General features: G+C 38.5%; 1 protein-coding gene across 2 annotated transcripts in view; it reads right to left on the bottom strand.

The window, feature by feature from the left end:
• The window catches only part of Rapgef5 (Rap guanine nucleotide exchange factor 5), a 229,368-nt gene that overhangs the window by 83,204 nt on the left and 126,273 nt on the right, over positions 1-19,891 (bottom strand). For both annotated transcript variants that reach the window (XM_027932668.2, XM_071613720.1), the window contains exon 9: positions 17,620-17,745. In XM_027932668.2, coding sequence (XP_027788469.2) covers positions 17,620-17,745 — 126 coding nt within the window. The remainder of the gene's footprint in view (positions 1-17,619; positions 17,746-19,891) is intronic.

The following is a 19,891-nucleotide window of genomic DNA, read 5'->3' on the forward strand; positions in this document are numbered from 1 at the left end:
TCTGTCGCAAGGGATTTTTAGGTTAAAAAAAAGAAAAAAAAAAGGACTTACTGCAGTCCCAACTCAGCTACTATTCGATCACCAATGACTATGACTACATAAATCTAATTTGTTAAAAATCCACATGCCTTACCAGGATTCTTTCCACTAAAGCCCATGCTCCATTTCTCTCTCTTTCATGGGTAATAACAATTCTTAACAGCATTAAAAATTGAACTCAGATAATGACATTCCTTCAAAGAAATTATGGTCCAAATAAAATTCAACTGATATCAAACAAAACCAAGATAGAACTGCCTGGGTCCTGGGTTCAATCCTAGACTTGCCAAATACTAGCTGGATAGTCTTGGTGAAGATGCTTAATCTCTTTGAGCATCAGTTTTCTTATCTGTGAGATAATACCTCCTTTATAGATTCAGTCAAGTGCTAGACATAGAGAAAGCCCTCAATAATAGGATGCAGAAAAACACACACGTATATTGTAGTGATAAGCCATTTAAGTATGGTAACACCCAAGTGTTAACAAAATTGAATTAGTATCAGGGCCTTGCTATACTTTTGTCCATGTATGTGTGTATGTAAATATCATCCAAATTTAGGAAACAAATAATATTGTCAACCCTTTTTTTCATTTTCAGTAGAAGCTACTGTTCCACTGACAGAATCATAGGAGTTAATTACAGAGCTCATTGAACCTGCAGGAAAAGAGGTTCCATACCCTTCTGCTAGAGGAGGACTGGCAATGATGAAATGGATCACTTTAATGGGAAGGCAGAATTGATTTTCTCTGGCAATCACCATACCCCTCAACTCATATCTCAACTGCCAAGAAGGACACACCTCCAGAGACCAAAATCTAACAGAAGGGAGACTTAGAAGAGCAGATGTTTCTGCCTCTTATAGTTTGTAAATGTCAAGAGTTTGTTAACAACTTTGGAGTCCTTTGTCTCTGGGTGGGGTTACTGATGATTTGCAAGGGAGCACCCACCTCCTTTGGTGTCAGCATAATTCAATCATGAACAGGAGAGAACTGAATAGGGCCTGACATTAGCCATAGTCACTGGAGGAGAGGAAGCTGGAGCTCTACTATTGTCTGCTGCTTCTATGTTCCAGATACGATGGCTGTTTCTTTCTGCTGAGACTCATGAGTTGCATCCATTTGTCCTGCTTGTTTTAGTAGGTCCCAGGGAATATGTGATGGGTCAGCTGAGCTGAGAAATCTTCAAGAATTTGAGTCATAAACCACCTGCTTGCTAGAACCAGGGATCATCAGCATCCCTAGAATCATGCAGCCTGGGCCAAAGGGCAAGTGAGGGCACTGCTTTGTACACACACACACACACACACACACACAGGGTGTGTACAGGCGTACAGCCTGATAAGGCCTATATGAAGGTATTGCACTAACTGGCTAGCCCTATGGCTTTGGCTTCTCCTTTCAAATTCCTCTCATAGGATCTGAAGCTCAGATGCATTTGATGCCTCCTGATTAAGTGAAGACCTAATTCAGAAAGTGAAATTATTTGAAAAATAATGTGTGTGTGTTTCTTAACTCTGAACAGATCCAGCAGAAGTACTCTTCAAACTTAAGAGAAAAGTAAAGAAAGTATAAAGTAATTCACTTAAAAAATATAAATAATTCAGGCAAGGAACTCTTTCCAAATCTTTCATGTGTGTGCATGAGGATATGCTTTGTGTGTGTGTGTGTTCACACACATGTGTATGTAACTTCAGACGGCAAAGAAGGAATGAAAGGACAGCCCCAGAGTGTATGCAAGTTATGGAATGAAAAATTCCTAGTTACCATAGCAACTGCTAGATCACATGGGATGGGTGCAAAGAGATATGAGGCATCGTAAGCAAACACTTGCTTTTTTTTTTTTCATGTTTTGTACATTCCTGGGTGTTTTTATAGAGGCTTGCCTTTAAATATCTGTGGTAAACATCTCAGAAACTTCATTGCACAGTTGGAAACAAGACTGGTAGAAAGAAAAAACAATGTGTCCCTCCTAGTGCATCGCACAATTACAGACAGTTGGTATTAAAATGGGTTAAGAGAATTTAACATGCAATGAAATATTGCTACAACGATTTGAAAGTCAAACAAGCAAACAAACAAAATCAGGAGATAAAACAGAAGAGAGAAGGTTAAAATAAGACAAAAATTTGACTTAAATGCTTGAAATTGGGAAATATTTCCCACCATCCACAATTGCTATCTCTACCAGATCCAGTTCCACACATGCTGAAAGCCTAGTGCCAGTCATGGGGGACATAAAAGGTCGAATGAAACACAGGGACCATGCTCATAGAGTGAATTCTTCATAGAATAGAGTGACACATAAAAAGTATAAATTAGCATTTTCTAATAACTGTGGTTTGAAGTTATGCTGTGGGTAGCGGTCAAGTAAGGCACGCAGCCAATAGCAATAACGAGGCCATTTCTTGTTAGTTCCAAGAGTTCAAGGCAATTAAGATCTACTGCTTTTTCAGTTTGCCAAGATCTGGGAGTTTCAGATCTCTTCCCTCTTCAGGACATTCTGAACTCAACAAAACAATTCCAAATATTTAACAACTTGACTTAAAATATGGCTTTAATACCCTGATAACAGAGACGGTTCTAGCTGGATATGTTAGATTAGCCATCTGTCCCATATCAACACCATTTCACAAAGAATACATTTTTAGAAGTTCTATCCATAGGAATATTTTGGGAACATAAGAGAACAGAATGATTCTTGGCAATGATAGGCATATTCAATTGGAATTAAAAAAAAAAAAGTTACTTGAAACTTCCAACTGGTATCCATTAGAAAATGGTGACATTTCCCTCCAAAAAAGTTCAACACTCAAAGGCATAGAGGCTGCTGAATTTGTGGAGGGGAGTCTTTAAGATAAAAAAAAGGATTTTAGAGTCAGAAGAAATCTTAGATCTCTAATATCCCAATTTAATTAATAAAAAAAATTGAAGCTCAGAAAAGTAAAACAACTCACTAAATCTATACGTAACATATTTAAACTGAGAAAAAATTGACTTTTTTTTTATTGGTGGTGCTGAGGATTGAATTTAGGACCTTGTGCATGCAAAGCAAGCACTCTACCACTGAGTTGAGCTATATCCCCACGCCTAAAATGGAATTTTTAAAACTCCTAATAACAAAATAATAAATTAACTGATTAAAAATTGTGCATGTAATAGGTAACCAACAAATCGTACTTTATCATTATGAAAAAAAATCATAGTTATACAGAAGACCTGAGCAAAAAGAATAATTCTAGTAGAAATTTAAAAATAAATAATATTGAGTATCTGGTCACAAAATGGGGAAGAGCTTTCTAATTTTAAAGGCTTTTTTTAAATAATAAAAAAAGAATGAACAGTTTCACTCATGTGAATAAAAATAACTAAGTAAACAGGAACAAACTGGGGAAAACTATATAATAAATATGACAAAATTTTGTTACCTTTTGTATGTGAGGAACTTATCTAAAACAAGGAGAAAACTCCTAATGGAAAAAAGTGTGTAAATAGATTATTCATAGGTGAAAGAAATATAGATTGATATAGTTGCAAATATTCAACTTCACTAGGAAAGACATGTAAATTTGAATAAGACAGTATTTCCCTCTCCCCCATCAACCTGATAAAGATACTGAGTGTCTTCTATTAAAAGGTGTGACACTCAGCAAGGTGAAGGTGAGGGTGAGGGCGTTCCAGGGCAAGTGCTTTCATGTATTGCTGATGTAAGCAAAAGCAGCCCATGCTTTAATGGAAAGTAGCTGGGGAAAAACGTAAAAGAGATTAACATGATTCATACCTGTAATTACACGGCTAGAAATTTATTCTTAAGAATATACATTTTGGTAGAGAGTTTTTTTGTTTGTTTGTTTTGTTTTAGAGTTGGGCATGACCGATCATTAATAAGAACAAAATTTGTAAAACACATTTGCTCCCAAGTGGAAGAGTGGCAGATAAAGCATGCTCTGAAATCTTGAGGAAAGCCTCTTGTTGCAAATATTGGGGACAGGAGGCAATTGAGGGGGAACTGGGGCTTACCACTTTTTCTTTGCATGCTCTAACACAGCTTCCTATTATTTCTACATTCTCTAAGAAAGGCATGCATTACTTTTTCCATTAGTAAAACTTTTGAAACAGCAACAATAACAACAACAACAAATCTGTAGCAGAAATGTGCTAAAAATCCCAGCAAGGGGCCTGATCCCTTATTCTGGATTACTGAACACACCTATAACATCTTGCAGATGAAACTTGTTTTTAGAACAAGCTTATTCAATAAAATAGGCCAAAGACTATGTAAAACAATCAATTTTTGAGAGGTGGGAAAGCATATTCTGTAGCTAGGATAATGAGGGATGGGGCATGGTAAACTCCAATAACACGTGACTTTCTTTAGATTTGAGGTTTATGATCTTTGCCATTTCTGATTTGTATTCTGACCAGAGATAATCACCCAGGAAGTAAAAGATGATGCTTAATTTAGCAAATACTTCCCAGGAATGTGAGGAAGTAATTTTCTGGAAATTAAAACCTTATTCAAAGTAGACTTTTTTCTCCCTTCTGGAAGCCCCTCCCAGCCCTTTCTTTTGTGGGCTTATTGTCTTCTTTACCTTCCTCTGTCTTCCCATCCTTCTCCCTAAGTGGTAGTGTCTTTGGGGCTCACACCTCATCTTGTTTATTTCTGTCTTTGTTCTGTTTTGTAGGATGCCTGGGTCACAGGTGTTCAGCAAATGCTTCTCTCAATGAAGAAAATTAATTTAAGTCCCTAAAAAACTTGCACTATGCATGGGGGAAAAAAAGACAGCTGTAGAACACTAAAAATCAGGTAGGTCTTCAACAACACCAACTTTAAGCATTGTAGAAATGACTGCTGCCAGTTATCCCACTCCTGGGCATATAGTGACACAGCCATACCAATGTTCATAGCAGCTCAATTCACAATTGCCAAGCTATGGAACCAACCTAGGTACCATTTAACAGATGAATGGATAAAGAAGATATGGTATGTATACACAATGGAATATTACTCAGCCATAAAGAAGAATAAAATTATGGCATTTGCCAGTAAATGGAGGGAACAGGAGACTATTATGCTAAGTAAAATAAGCCAATCCCCAAAATCCAAAGGCTGAATGTTCTCTGTGATATGTGGATGCTGACTCACAATAGGTGGGGGACGTGAGGGAGTGGAGGTTCATCAGATTGGACAGGGGGATGTTGGGGTAAGGAAGGGAGGATGGGAATAGGAAAGACAGTAGAATGAATCGGACATATCTTTTCTGTGTTCATATATGAATACACGACCAGTGTAACTCCACATCATCTACAACCACAAAAATGGGAAGGTATATTCCGTGTAGGTATGATTTGTCAAAATATATTCTACTATCATGTATAACTAACAAGAACAAATAAAAATTTTTTTAAATAGTAATAACTGCTTCTGGTGGTAGCAAGCTACACAGTTACTTGGCTGCTACCGTCTTCACACGGTGTGATTTTTCTAATCATCTCTATGAGCTAAAGCACAAAACTCTGAAGCAAGCTGCTAATGGTGGACAAACTATGTGTCTGTGCCAGTCATCAGGGTGCTGGCCTCCATCTGAAAACCTGAGTGCAAAAACCCAAGTGACCAAATTCCCTGGTGTCTGGCTCACCACTTTAGGTAGGCAATGTTTCCATTCCTTCTGGGACTTCCTCAGGCCTATGCTACCCAACTCTTCTTTCCTGCATAGGGTCCCCCAGGCTGAGATGGCTGCAGCCTGCCATCCTGCCATTCGTGGGCCCAACAAGACACCTTTTCACTGCAAAATGTTCTGGACTAGCCGGATGTGGAACATAAATGAAGTCTGAGTGAAGATGTAAAAATGGCAAACCACAGGGGGTGGGGCAGAAGGACATAAGCAGCTGCAGATGCTGAACATACTCAGGGCCACTCTGATCTTTATTAATGAGGATTTTTCCAGGGTGTGGTAAATCTTCTCAGGTCTGGGCAAATCTCCTCTGTATGCCAAGATTCTGAGTAACACCAAAGGACAGGAACCTCAGATTTACAGAAATGGGATCCACTTAAAATGGAGATAAAGGTCATATGTGCTTGCCAAGGTACAATGGAAGTGGCATTTAATAGTTCAACAAGTCATTAAAGAATTCTGTGCACACGGATCTGGCATTCAAGTAGGTTCCTTAAAGACAAGCGGCAAAAATTGGCTTTTTATTTATTTATTTTCCTGGGGCTGGGGATTGAACCTAGGGCCTGGCACATGCTAGACAGGTGTTCAAACAGGGAACTGCATCTCTAGTCCCAACTGGTCTCTTTTGGGCTCATCATCTTCTTTTTACCACCTCCTGGGGTTAACCCTTAATAGCAAATCTACAGGTCTAAGTCAGCACCAGCCTGGGCCACGTGTGCTCCCGCCTCTGCCACTCTATATTCTGTAGTTTTACCCAATTATATCTTTTAAAATTCCAGTCCTACCCATTAGAGGAGATGACATTATTTCCATGATTTCAATTATCCTCTTTCCCCATGTGTTTAGAGATAGGAATACTGTTTTAATACTGAGATAATTTTTGGCTATGTGCTTTCCAATGGGTGTTTAATGAGAAGCACTTAATGGTTGCCTCACCACCCCCAATTTTTTGGCAGTGGTACTGGGAATTGAACCCAGGGACACCTGACTGCTTTACCACTGAGCTGCATCTCCAGCCCTTTTTATCTTTTATTTTGAGACAGGGTCTTGTTAAATTGCTGAGGCTGGCATGGAACCTGTGATCCTCCTGCCTCAGCCAAGTTGGTAGGATTACAGGTGTGTGCCACCATGCCTGGATTTAGTTGCTAATTTTCTGATGAATAACAGATAAAAAAAAGAAGGAAGTGGTTCTACAAACACATTTTGTTGAGAGCAAGGGTCACTTCAATTATGTTAGCCCCAAGTTTTGGGCCCACAAAAGAAGTTCAAGAATAAGAGATAAAAGCACAAAGACTGAATTATAACATCCTCTAACAAACCTAAATGATCTCCAGTAATTACTATTTTTAAAAAATATTTTTCATTATAGATGAACACAGTACATTTATCTATCTATCTATTTTTCTATCTATCTATTTATTTATTTTATGTGGTGCTAAGGAATGGACCCAGTGCCTCACACATGCTAGGCAAGTGCTCTACTACTGAACCACAACCCCAACCCGGTAATTACTATTTTTATTAATCATTTTTGCTTTTGATTACATAGACTAAAATGTATCTTTTTACTAGAAAAATATTATCAATGAAAGGAAATATTTTAACATTTTCTCCTGCCCTGCTCTCCTTCCACTTCCTCCTCCCCCTCCCCCGACTTCTTCTTCTTCTTGTCCTCCTCTTCCCGCCCCCTTTTGTACTAAGATTGAATCCAGGGGCAGAGGTACTCTACCACTGAGCTACATCCTCAACCCTTTTTATTATTTTAAAAATTTGGGGAACAGGGTCTTGCTTTGTTATTCAGGTTGGCCTCAAACTTGCAATCCTCCTGCCTCAGCCTGTGGAGTAGCTGGGATAGAGGTGTGTGCCATGCCACCTGACCTGACCATTTTAACATTTTCTTGTGATTGATGAACTCCCAAAAGAAAGAATCAACCATTTAGTAGTTGTTGCCCATTTTAGAGGAAACTATTTATAATCCTACTTAGCAGGTGCCAGTTTGTGAAAGAAAATTTCTTTATCAAACCATCAAGATGCATGATGATCTCTAAAGCTCTCTCTGATGTCTATGATTCTCAGAGGAAAACTCCAGGGTACTCAGATTCATAGTGAAAAATCACAATCCCCCAACTTGTCATAACAGTCAGTCCACTGAGCCGGGAGAATGTGATAGCATTCACCAACCATAAAATTAAGTTTGGGATTTTATCATGCATTGTACCATTTGGGGATCATTAGAACCCTTCATTCATAAAGGTATCGCCATAAAGCTTATTCTACTTCTATAAATCCTAGCTAAGGCAAGATCATACAAGGTTTAAAGAATTCTCTGGATGAAGTACTTCTCTCTTCTTTGATGGGACCGGGCCAAAATTCCACCTTGATGTATTCCACCACCACCTTTGAGGTCACCATGATATCCTCCTATGACTCATTAAGTTCTCCTGAACCCCTGTACAAATCCTTACCCCCAAGCTACTTCCTGCCATCTTAATTGTCTTACGATCACATTATCCTCTCCTACTATGTGACTCTTAGAAGTTGGAGAGCCCCCAATCCTTTACTATGACTCACTATGCCTTAATCATGCCCAGCCATTCCTGGAACCTGAACAGAGAGGACATTTATAAAGGTTTGTTAGAATTGTTGAGCCCCGTTCACTTAATTATGTACATTTTACAGTAAATGTAAGTGAACACGCATGCTATATATTATTTCTCCACTTTTTTTTTTAATATAGGAGGGAAATATAAGAAAAAGGGTCAGGAGGTGGAAGCCCCATGAAAATCTCTTCCAGGTAAACCTAAGTGCTGTAGCACTAACTTCTAAAAATCTAAACAATAATCCTTTTGCTGCAATAATGGAATAGACAGCTTTTTAAAAATTAAAGACAAATGTATATGTCATGGCAAATAAGGAAATGATTATGTTTTAAGGAAAATGTGGATATTTAACATGATTTATTAGAAAAATATGTACTGTGCACTTGCTTAAAGTCTGTGCTGTTCTGTTATGGTATTTTCAGCTTCTATTTTTGTTATCTTAAAACAATATTAAGGACTGCTGGGTACCAGATGGAATCTTTCCTTTCCACCCACTTCTCATGGCAAAAGGAAAAAAGGTTCTTTGTATCCTACATGGAAATCTTTTATAAATTCCTTTTTTAAAAAATCTGTATCAACTGAAGTATCCAAATCACTGAGAAATCATCAAAGTTTGGCCAAATCAATATGATGCACATATACAGCACAATAAGTTATTCTTTAAGTGAACATAGCTGCCTGCATAATGCTCATTAGTAAAAAGCCTTCACATACAGGTACACGCATGCTCAAAATTCACCTTTACAAAGCTAGGATGCATCCAACTCAACTTCCTAAAGGAAAATAAAAGTGCGGCAATATGCTTTAGGGTAAAGCTAATAAATTAGAATTGAGCTATAATTGGGCATTCTGCCTTCACTGAAACTGAGGTCCCAGAACTTGAGCTCTTCACAGCAAGTCTTTAACATGTATGTCAGTTACTGCTTCATGTGAAACCAAGAGAGAGGACTGCAAGGAAAGGAGAGTCAGAAAACTTTGAAAGGACTGAATGTGATCCATCCTTCACCTTTAAACCTATTCCCACATTGAAGTAAGCTCAAATTTTAAATCTAATCATCTTTCTTGCTTTTGCTTAAATTTTTCATAACAGCTTGACATTGCTTTTAACACACCATGTTAGGCTAAAGCCCATGAGGTCCTGCGTCTTTTGGCCCTGCGTCTCCTACGTAGCCCCAGTACACTGTAGCTTCTTGCTTCTGCTCCCCTAGTTGCCACATCCTCTCCACATCAGGCCCCTGACATCATCACATCTATTCTTTTCTCTGCCTGGATTCCCCAGCCCTCCTCACTTCTCCTCACTTCTCCAACAGCTTAGATTCTGTCCTTTAAGGGAAATCTGCATGACTCCCTAGACTAGTTGAGTCCCTGTTAGAAGCTTCCATAGCACTTCATAAAACTTACCACACAGCTTAATGTGAATTCAGCCTTGGAATTCCTTGTGGAGCATCAACTCCACAAAAATAGTAGCCTATCAGGGCAGTCCCTGAGCAGTCACAGCACATCATAAGTTGGGACCTTCATCGCCCTACTACTCCATAGCTTTTCTTTTTTTTTTTTTTTTAATTTTTTATTGTTGGTTGTTCAAAACATTACATAGTTCTTGATATATCATATTTCACACTTTGATTCAAGTGGGTTATGAACTCCCATTTTTACCCCATATACAGATTGCAGAATCACATCAGTTACACATCCATTGATTTACATATTGCCATACTAGTGTCTGTTGTATTCTGCTGCCTTTCCTATCCTCTACTATCCCCCCAGCTTTTCTTTTTTAAAAAATCTTTTTTAAAAAAATTTTAGTTGTAGGTGGACACAATACCTTTATTTAATTTATATATATGTGGTGCTGAGAATCGAAGCCAGTGCCTCACATGTGCTAGGCAAGTGTTCTACCACTGAGCTGCAACCCCAGCTCCCCATAGCTTTTCTTTTCATTTTTCCAATCCTCAGCAGAACACAGTTATCAGGGAGTCTCCATCTGTCTGCATCTTTTCTGCAATGTTTTGTCCTCAAGCATCTTATTATGATCCCCCCAAAAACTAAACTGCCAAAAGTTTCTAGTGTTATTTGACCACACAATAGTCTACAGATATTACTATTGTTATATTAATGCAGTCAGGCCGGCATCAGGATAGCAAAGAAAAGAATGTAAGGTTGTCTGGGGTATGGTTTGGAGGGAGATGTACTGCTAGTAGGAGTGTGTGTATGTGTAAAAGCCAAAGAAAAATAACATAATTTTTAATACTTCACTTTAATAATTTCCAACTATACTGGAGATGATATAGTCATTTTAATTTCATAAGAATCTAATAAACCCTGGAAGCAGTATCCATACAGCACAGAATAAAAGACCCTTTGACAATATGAGTTTGATAAATCAAACTAACGGAGCCAGTATCCATTTTCTTAATTGGGCCTTTAAAAATAAACTTGAACATTTTCAGAAAAGTAAACAGCATCATGACAAATTCTTCTTTCTTAAAAAATGCTGAAACTAATTTAAAAAAAAATGTCAAGACTTGCAATGGGCTTCTTTCGAGAACCTAAAAATACAGCTAATGAGCAGATGGCTCCACCAGACAGCATGAGCACATCACTGACTCTCACTGACAGTCTACTGCCATTTATCTGGAGGAAAAAAAAATCATAGAATTTAACTAAACTTGTAAACTTTGCTCTTGAATGAATGGGAAGAGCATGACTTGCTGTTTGGAAATGTGTTAGCAGGCTTTATTTCTCTCTCTCTCAGTACCTGAGAAATTACTCAGACACTTCATTAAATGGCTATCCTTGATGAAATGGTTATTTTCCATGTATAAATCCTTTTCTTAAATAGATTGTAAACTTCATGGAGGCAAGAACTACCTTCTACTACTTTTTTGTTATCCTGTGACCAGATGGATCCTGATTAAAGAATGGACTAAAACTATTCATTGAAGGAAGTCTGTTTTCTACGAAGATACTTTAATACCAACCCAAGTCAGAAATTTCTTATCAAGAAAAAATAACACTAATGTGGTGACTTCTTAGCTTGAGTAGACAATGTGATGTGTTAAAAACTACTTATCAGGTCTGAATTATGGCTTTTAATACTAAGCAATAATATTATAAAATCTAAGTAATTTTCTTAGATAAAATCAATGTACTGGTAAACTTCAAACAATGATGAGCTTGCTTGAACTTTTACTCATCTGGATGTAGAATACAAGTCTGAATAGAGTGATAAAACACATTTCCTTTTCATATTCTAAATAGAGCAAATAGAGGATTTCCACCTTTCATTTAATTGCATTTTTAAAAAACCAATAAAGTAATAAGCCAAATGAAAATCAGAAAAAGATGGAGGTAGATTTTTTTAAGTTTTTTTTTTTTTTTTACTTTTGTTGATGGACCTTCATTTTATTTATTTATATGTGGTGCTGAGAATCCAATCCAGTGCATCACACATGCAAGTCAAGCACTCTACCACTGAGCCACAACCACAGCCCTGGAGACCTATTTTTGATATGTAAAATAAGAGTGACAGCAGCTGGAACACTCCAGACCACTTCTCCCCTAGTAATCCTTAAACAAGGAACCCTTTGACGTAGGCAGAATTCCAGGATGAGGCTTCAGGAAACAGGGAAAAGGAAATTCCGGTGGAGGCTGAGAGATAGGGAACCTGGTGTAGGCAGCAGATTATGCCAAGATTCAGTTTCAGAATGTGCAAAATCCCCTTCCCACCCATATTTCATTAGAGAAGTGAATTAGAGAAGGGGAAGGAAGTAGGGTGGGTCCTCAGACTTAACAAAGGAACTGAAGAAAACTGGGTGGGGAGAGGCAGGGACACCGACAAGGCCCCTCAGGAAAGGATTGCTGAACACGGTTTTCACATACATCTTATGACTCCTCATTTCTACACGTTAGGAAATCCATTCAGGAGCTGTGGTTGGTGTTTCTAATGCACAATTTAATACACTACAAAGCATAAGCTACATTTCAGGAAAAACACAGCTGCCGTTTTCTGGTAAATAGTGCAGTTATATTTCAGAAAATAAGACCCGCATCTAGACACATACTTTAATACAGCTATTGTACTGACACTAAAATGTGAATAGTTTATGAGCTTTTCAAATCTCTCTTTCCTCCCCACACCCATCAATACCATCCCTTCCTAAGCACTCCCTCTCCCTCTGACCCCAGGGCTGCCTGCCTAGCAGTTCCCAGTCCTCAGGATTATCAGGATCCTGTCATCTCAGCTTCCTAGACTCAGAGAGGTCCTCTTGCCGATGAGGATGGCAGAGGGAAGACGCTCTTCCCAGGCCATCAGACTTGCCTCCCTCTGGGCCCAGATCAGCTTCCGCTGGCTAATCTGTCAGACTGAAACAATACCATTTATCTCACGAAGGCCCCACCCCATCTTCCTTTTTAGTGAAAACTAACAAAACCAAATACCAGCTCCTTATTGTTTTGAAAACAAAGTAAAACTTCTCAGGCCTCAAAATCTTCCACAGTTGGGTTTCAGCTTCAATTCTCACTAAATCATTCTCCTGACCCTTGTCCAACTCCTCTCCCATCCCTGACTCCTGGTGATAGAATGGTTTCTGATTTCTGAAAAATATCGTTTGTTTTGCCATCTCTGTGCACCTTCTAGTGCTATTCTTCCCTCTGGGAATGCTTTTCTTCAATTAGAATTGTGTAAATCCAAACTCAAAACCTACTTTAGGGTCCAGGTTGAACTCTGCCTCTGCTATAGGTTTCTCCAGCTGGGGTTCCCGTGCTCATGCCTGTGTGTCTTGGAACTCCCATCACAGCTTTCTTGTATTGCTGTTATTAATTTCTATGTCTTCTCTCCACAACCAGACGATAATTCTTGAGGAGAAGGAGCCACCATAGTTATTATAATCTCTAAACAATGGCTTAAATAAAAGTCTAGTAAATGAATGAATGATGGAGAGCATTCTAGAATAGTAGTATAAGGTAAAGCAACCCAGACACGTAAAAATAGGTCAGGAGAGCATCCCTAAAAGACACAATAAGTTCTGAAGAAAGCATACACGACATTGCAACAAATGCCAAGGCTTTGGAAAAATAAGCCAGTTCATTTGGAGCTACCAGAAATTTTCTCTGCCTAAGGTATTTCAAAGGGATTGGTTTGAAAAGAAAGTTTATGTAGTCTCCACACTGGTAGCCAGAACCCCCATCTAACAATTCATTAGGGAAATAAATACCAAGATCTCAGACACCTGAAACATACCACAGGAAAACAAAGCAAGGTGCAAGGCTCAAGTGATTTGGGGGCCAAAGTGATGACCACTGCAAAGATAAACAGAGCATTCTTAGGTCTACCCTATACTGAAGAAGGCTTAACCAAAATTCAAATATTACTCCTTATAAAAAAGAAAACACAGCCCCATTACTACTCTTAAATTCTGCCAGTTTTAGTGTCTGAATGGCTCTTGAATGCTACCCCCTCTCAGTTCCCAGTCACTGCCTGGATTGGGGTAGCACCTCTCACCTGACTCACGGGGAAAGCTTTTGAAGGTTCTTGCCAACATTTCTTTTTTCTTCACTCACATTTCCCTCTAAACCAATGCCAGAGAGATCTGACAAAGCCCACATCTGATTGTGCCACTTCACTTCTTTGGTGGCTCTCTTTTGCCAGAAAAGCAGGCCTGGACTCCTCAGGGTGGTTTACTAGGTCTTTCACAACCAAATTTTAGCCTCCCTTACAACCCACCTCTTTCCATTCCCCACAAATCACCAGGAGCTAGTTATGTTTTCCTGTTGGTTCCTGCATCTAAAATGCTCTTTCCTCCCTGCCCTTGTTTATGACCATTAGTCATCACTCAAAGTCAAGTGCAGAAGTCCTGGTTTGGAAACATATGCCCCTTCCTCTATTGATAATAATCATAGGATTAAGGTTAGGAAAAACAATGCCCACATCAGAGGTAGTTTCTTTAAAGAATTAGTGACTAAATGTTAATCTTCCTATCCTAATTTAGAAGACATATCCCACTGCCATCCTCTTCGTTAAGAATTCACATTATAATTTTCAACACTTAGGAATAAGCACTGCCTAATTTTGCCTACAGCTAGTTAATAGAAAGTAGGAAAACTGAGTGCTTCCTGAAAAACCTGTGATAATTACACACTTAACTTTTTTTTTTTTGTTTTTTAATTTCAGAAACACCCTGGCACAAGCACAGAGTGAAATGTTTCTCTAATTGTATGCATTTATAATCATGGCATTTACCAGTTAAAGAAAATACTAGAAATGCCTACCCAGAAAGCTCTAATCCCCTTCAATTTGTAACAAGATGTAACAGCAACAAAGCCTTTGTTCTATCAAGCTCCTGTCATTCCCAAGGCAGCAGACTTCAAAGTAACTTCCTTATTGGTGCATATATAAAAAAAAGGATGTAGCACTCTAGAACTAGAGTAGCAATGGAGCTTAGTAAAAAGAGTAAATAGGCAATTTGGATTCTAACTTAAATTTCTGCCATTGTCTGCTCTGCTAGCTTGAGCCCAGGGATGGTAGATAAGGCAGATGAATTCCTGCAAAATAATAAAACAAAGGAAATCTGTATTTAACTCCAGGGTTTGGTCATTATTGTTAAAACAAGAGGAGATAACAGTAGACCTGGGTTTACACTAGTCAACTGTGGCTTCCTCTGTACATGCTGTGTGTTAGAATGGAGCTTCCCTAAGCAAGAGCAGATGACTGTGATTGCAGGAGAAAAGAAAGTGCTGCTTCCATCTCAGGAACACGGTGAACTTGGTGGGCCAGCAGAGGTCTAGCAAATACTCAGGACATGAAAATTTTAAAATACAGTTGGGGTTTTATTTTTAATAGATTATCATAAAAATGTAAGCATTAGTTATTAAGGAGTAATTCATTTAGTAGAGCAGTATATCAACACCAGCCCTGAGAGCTGACTAGTTCTTGCAGAAGGGAGATCACAGAATGGTTGACTTTATACACATCATAAAGAAGGAGAAATCCTTAATATTCACCTTTCCTTTCTTTATGCTTTGCAGGAAAGTCATAATTCCAACATTCATCTTCCCTCTCAGAAGCATAAACACTTCTGAGGTGTTAATGCACCAACATACAACACCCTCGTAAGAAGCAAAAGACCTTAGTGCTCTATTTTACAAACTTAAAATGCAGATTTAAAGGTAAAAGAACAAATAACCATAAGCAAAGTTACAAATCTTCAGCCATTAAATTTCTGTCTCATGTCAAAAGCATTCTGATTAACGCTAAGTTCAGATTTTTTTTTAAAGAAAGAGAGAGAGAGAGAGAGAGAATTTTTTGATATTTATTTGTTTTTAGTTTTCGGCGGACACATCTTTGTTTGTATATGGTGCTGAGGATCGAACCCGGGCCGCATGCATGCTAGGCGAGCGCGCTACCGCTTGAGCCACATCCCCAGCCCCTAAGTTCAGATTTTTACTGTTAGATCTTAGGAGGGTATTTAACCTCATTAGCTAGAACTATTGATAACATTCTGAATTGGAATTGAAGTAAGCATAAGACAGAAGCAACACAGGTATCACGTTAATGAGCATAAAGTTCTTGTGGCCTAAAGCTGATGACCGCTGACTTCAGTGAAGTGGTACTCTACGTTTGACTTCGAAAGATACCCCATCTCAAGTAGTCACTGGTTCACTGCATCTAATCTTCAATTATAAGATAAACTGTTCATTTTAAGGACCACTAGTAAAGAAGAATGATCACAAATACACTATGACATTTTTGTTTTTTATGGTACTAGGGACTGAACCCAGGGGTTAACACATGCTGGGTAAGTGCTCTGTCACTTTTTTAATTCATTTTTTAATTTTGAGACAGAGTATCACTGAGTTGCCCAGGCTGGCCTTGAACTTGTGATGCCCTACCACAGCCTCCCAAATAGCCAGGATTACGGGTTTGGGCCCCTGTGCTCAGTTGCACTATGATGTGTTTTCATATCATCAATAGTTAAGGCTTTTTCTAATTTCAATCAGGCTAAAATGTAGGGACATATACATCATGAAATCAGTAAAACAAGGCATAGGAAAACTATCACTCTTCTGATTGAAATGAGTCAAAAGGAGGATTGTTTTCAGAAATTTAAGCTGCATAACTGGGATATTCAAAATCCTAAGCACATGGATATACTTTGCTATTCTCAAGCTTCAGAGGACTTTGAACAACTTAAACAAGCCCCTAAATTTTTCCCTGGTACCTGCCAAAGTGAAGGTGTCGGGGACTCCCTGCTGCACTTAAGGTCAATAGTCAGCCCTGAAATAGTTTAGTCACAAGGCTTTGAAACTGCCTAATTATTCCCCCCCTTGAGACACCAACTGTTACAATTTGAGGCCACACTGTTAGAGATGTGCTGTGTTATTAAACTAAGCAGCCAGCCAGCCTAGGACTTCTCACCTTCTCTCCTGCTCAGCAAGACCCTGACAGCTGTATTGATGGACTTGGACTAGGAAAAGCATGAAGCAACTTTTCCCCCTTGGAAGGGGATGAAAATAAAATTCCATGGGAAAATTAAAGTCAGAGAAAGACATGTTTATGAGCACAGAGGAATGTTCCCCTTCATGAGCAATCCTGGAGAGTGCCGACCAACCGAAACTGAAGTCTTACAAACAACAGCAAAATCAGAGGACAACAATGTTTAGCAGAAGACAGTGGCTGCCCTGGCTCCCCAGCGGGAGGGCAGCAGTCTCAGCTCTAAGCTGGAGCTGAATAACTGCTTTCAGGGCACCAAGCAGAACGACCTTTCTCCTAGCTTTAGCTGTGTCCAAACAATGTCGTGCTTGTTGGAACACAACATTCACAAGATACAGGGAAATCTCCCTCTGACCCTCCCACTTGATGTGAGCATCGACATTCTGTTCTTCTGTCCCCATCTATTTCTAGTGACTTAGGATATATTAGTTTGACAAGTAGATCTACCCTCATGCCAAAGATAAAAGTACACCAGAACATTCTTTCAAAATCCATATTCATTGAACAATCTGATGGGACAAAACTTCCAGAGTCAAACCTGGAAGCCATCAGGTGTTCATGTTTGCCTAAGAGTATTCTCAGATACCTACGTGGCTTACTTTAGAGAAGGGTTCTCTTACAAAGCCAGTGTCATAAACCGCTAGCTTACAGCTATGAGTATCTGACATTTTTGCTAAGGAGGATGCTTTGGGGGAAGAAAGAAAACCCCAAACCTAAAAAAATTTAAAATAAGCTATTCTTTTCTTCAAACATATAACCAGACAGAAACATTCTCTACCCCTTCAAACCTGCATCCCCAAGACGAAAAGGGCTTACGTGTTCAGACTTCTCCAGTTCTTTTTTGTCTGTCTGCAAAAACTGACAGTTTTCTCTTGCCAGCTTCTGGACCAGTTCAATGCGTGCGATATCATCTCTCTCTTGAAGCTTGCACATCACCCCTGCCTTAAGAGTTGGAGAAAAAGCGAAGATATACTTAAATCCACAATCCCAGGACATGGCACCACTGCGAAGTTCACCTTATAATAGGCTCATTTTTTCTGTGACCTGGATTCAGTCATGATCTTGGTAAAATATTCCTCTGCCTTTCTAAAACTGAAATTATTTTAATCTAGAGCTCTCATGCCAAAAGACTTGAAGTTGAGATCATGTATCAGTGTACTTTAAGAGAGCGAAGGGCAAACTAAATCATTTGCTACTACGTGTGTGCCTGATATGCTGCTATTTGTCTGTCCCTGACAGCCTGTTTCCTGTTACATAAGCAAAGCCTAGCAAGAGGTTAAAAATTCATGGGAAAGTTAGCCAGGAACCACTCTGGCAAAAAGGGTGAAGTGATACAGAGTCCTAAAAATAACAGCCTACAACTTCTCAATTCTTTAGCTTCACTAGATCATTCCATAGATAAATACACACTTAAAAAGAGGCGTACAAGATGATTTTTTTTTTTTTGGTCACAACTGGAAAATTACTATGCAATATGAATAAATACTCCTGATGTTGCATGAAAATAGTGGAAATTTTTATTTAAAATAAGAACTTGAAAAAACAAAGCTTAAATTTTTTATTCATCAGAGTTTGGAAGTGGTCCATTAAGTATCAAAAATTTTATTAGGTCCAAATACCTAAGGAATAATAATGAGAAAAGAGGTGACTATAGAACTTTGGAATTGAAAATACACACACACACACACACACACATGAATACATATAATGAATATGTATACATATACTATATATAAATATATGTCATATGTATATGTACATATACAAATGCATCCATTCTAACATACAATTTATAAAATGTTTCTGTTCAAATTCTTTCCAAAATGGTTCATGCTGATATACTAAGGCATGATCTAATAAAGAGATCTGAAGTTATACTTGGCAGAAGTAGTAAAAACTATAGAATTCTTATTTTATACAACACAGCATGCAGGATTTGAACGTGGTAGTCAGCAACATGACCAAATATGGGGAAGGGGCTCAAAATTGATACAAAGCTACATGGTCTTCATGGTTTGTGCTGAAGCCACCCATGCTGTTGAGTGGGCATTACAAAAATAGAAACCATCCATTAAAAGCAATGACAATAACTTTATTCCCAAGGGCAGTGACATCCCTTTTATCTAGTTGTTTCTCCAATTCAGAAAGAAAGAAAGAAAATCCTTGAAGTGGCCCAAATCACAGATTCCCAGAGGACTGCAAGTAGAATTCCTCCACCCAAATCAGACAGGTATTTTTACAACATCCTTCACAACTGGTTTTCCGGTTCTTTTTCTAAGTTTCATTGGACGGGGATCTCAGTCTATCTTAAGACACTGATGGAGGAGCCAGATATTTGGAATGTCCCATATTATTCTAGGCGAAATTCTAAAACTATTTAATGATAACTCGTGAGTACTGTTTTTGTCTTTTAAAGTCATTGTCACTAGGCCTATTCCTTTTCAAAAATGACCATCTTTCTAATATGTAAATATAAATATTTACTATAACTTTTAATATTCTCAAGATATATGCCCCTAGTTCTTTAAGTTATTTTATTTCATCATTCATTCACTCAAAAGTCTTTATTTGAGCAACAACCCACTGAGACTACAGAAGTCAGCAGCAAAAAATCCCAAGGTCTCTCACATCATGGAACTTATATTCAATAAAAGTTTATATAACATATAAATAGAAATAGCAGGTGGTAATATGCGACAGGACAGAAAATAAAGCAGAGTAACAGGATGGAGAATTACTCAATATATTAGAGAAATAGAGATGTCAGGGAAGGATTCTCTAGGAAGACAACTTTGAGTGGAAACCTAAAGGAAGTGAGAAAAAGGTCATGTGAACACCCAGAGGAAACATGTTCTCAGCTGAGGAACAGCCGTGCAAAGACCCTGAGGCCTGGCTGTGCTTCACAAATTCAAGGACCAACAAAGAATAGGTGCAGCAGAACAGGGTTGGTAAGGGACAGACTGGTGAGGCTGGTCACAGAGGTGTAGGACTAGATCACCTATTTCCTTACAGCCTGTATAAAGAGTTTGGATTCGTTCTCTGAGTAAGATATAATGGAATGTTTTGAAAAGAGGATTGGCATTAATCT

Source organism: Marmota flaviventris, chromosome 1 (genome assembly GCF_047511675.1).
Source record: "Marmota flaviventris isolate mMarFla1 chromosome 1, mMarFla1.hap1, whole genome shotgun sequence".
Lineage (NCBI taxonomy): Eukaryota > Metazoa > Chordata > Mammalia > Rodentia > Sciuridae > Marmota > Marmota flaviventris.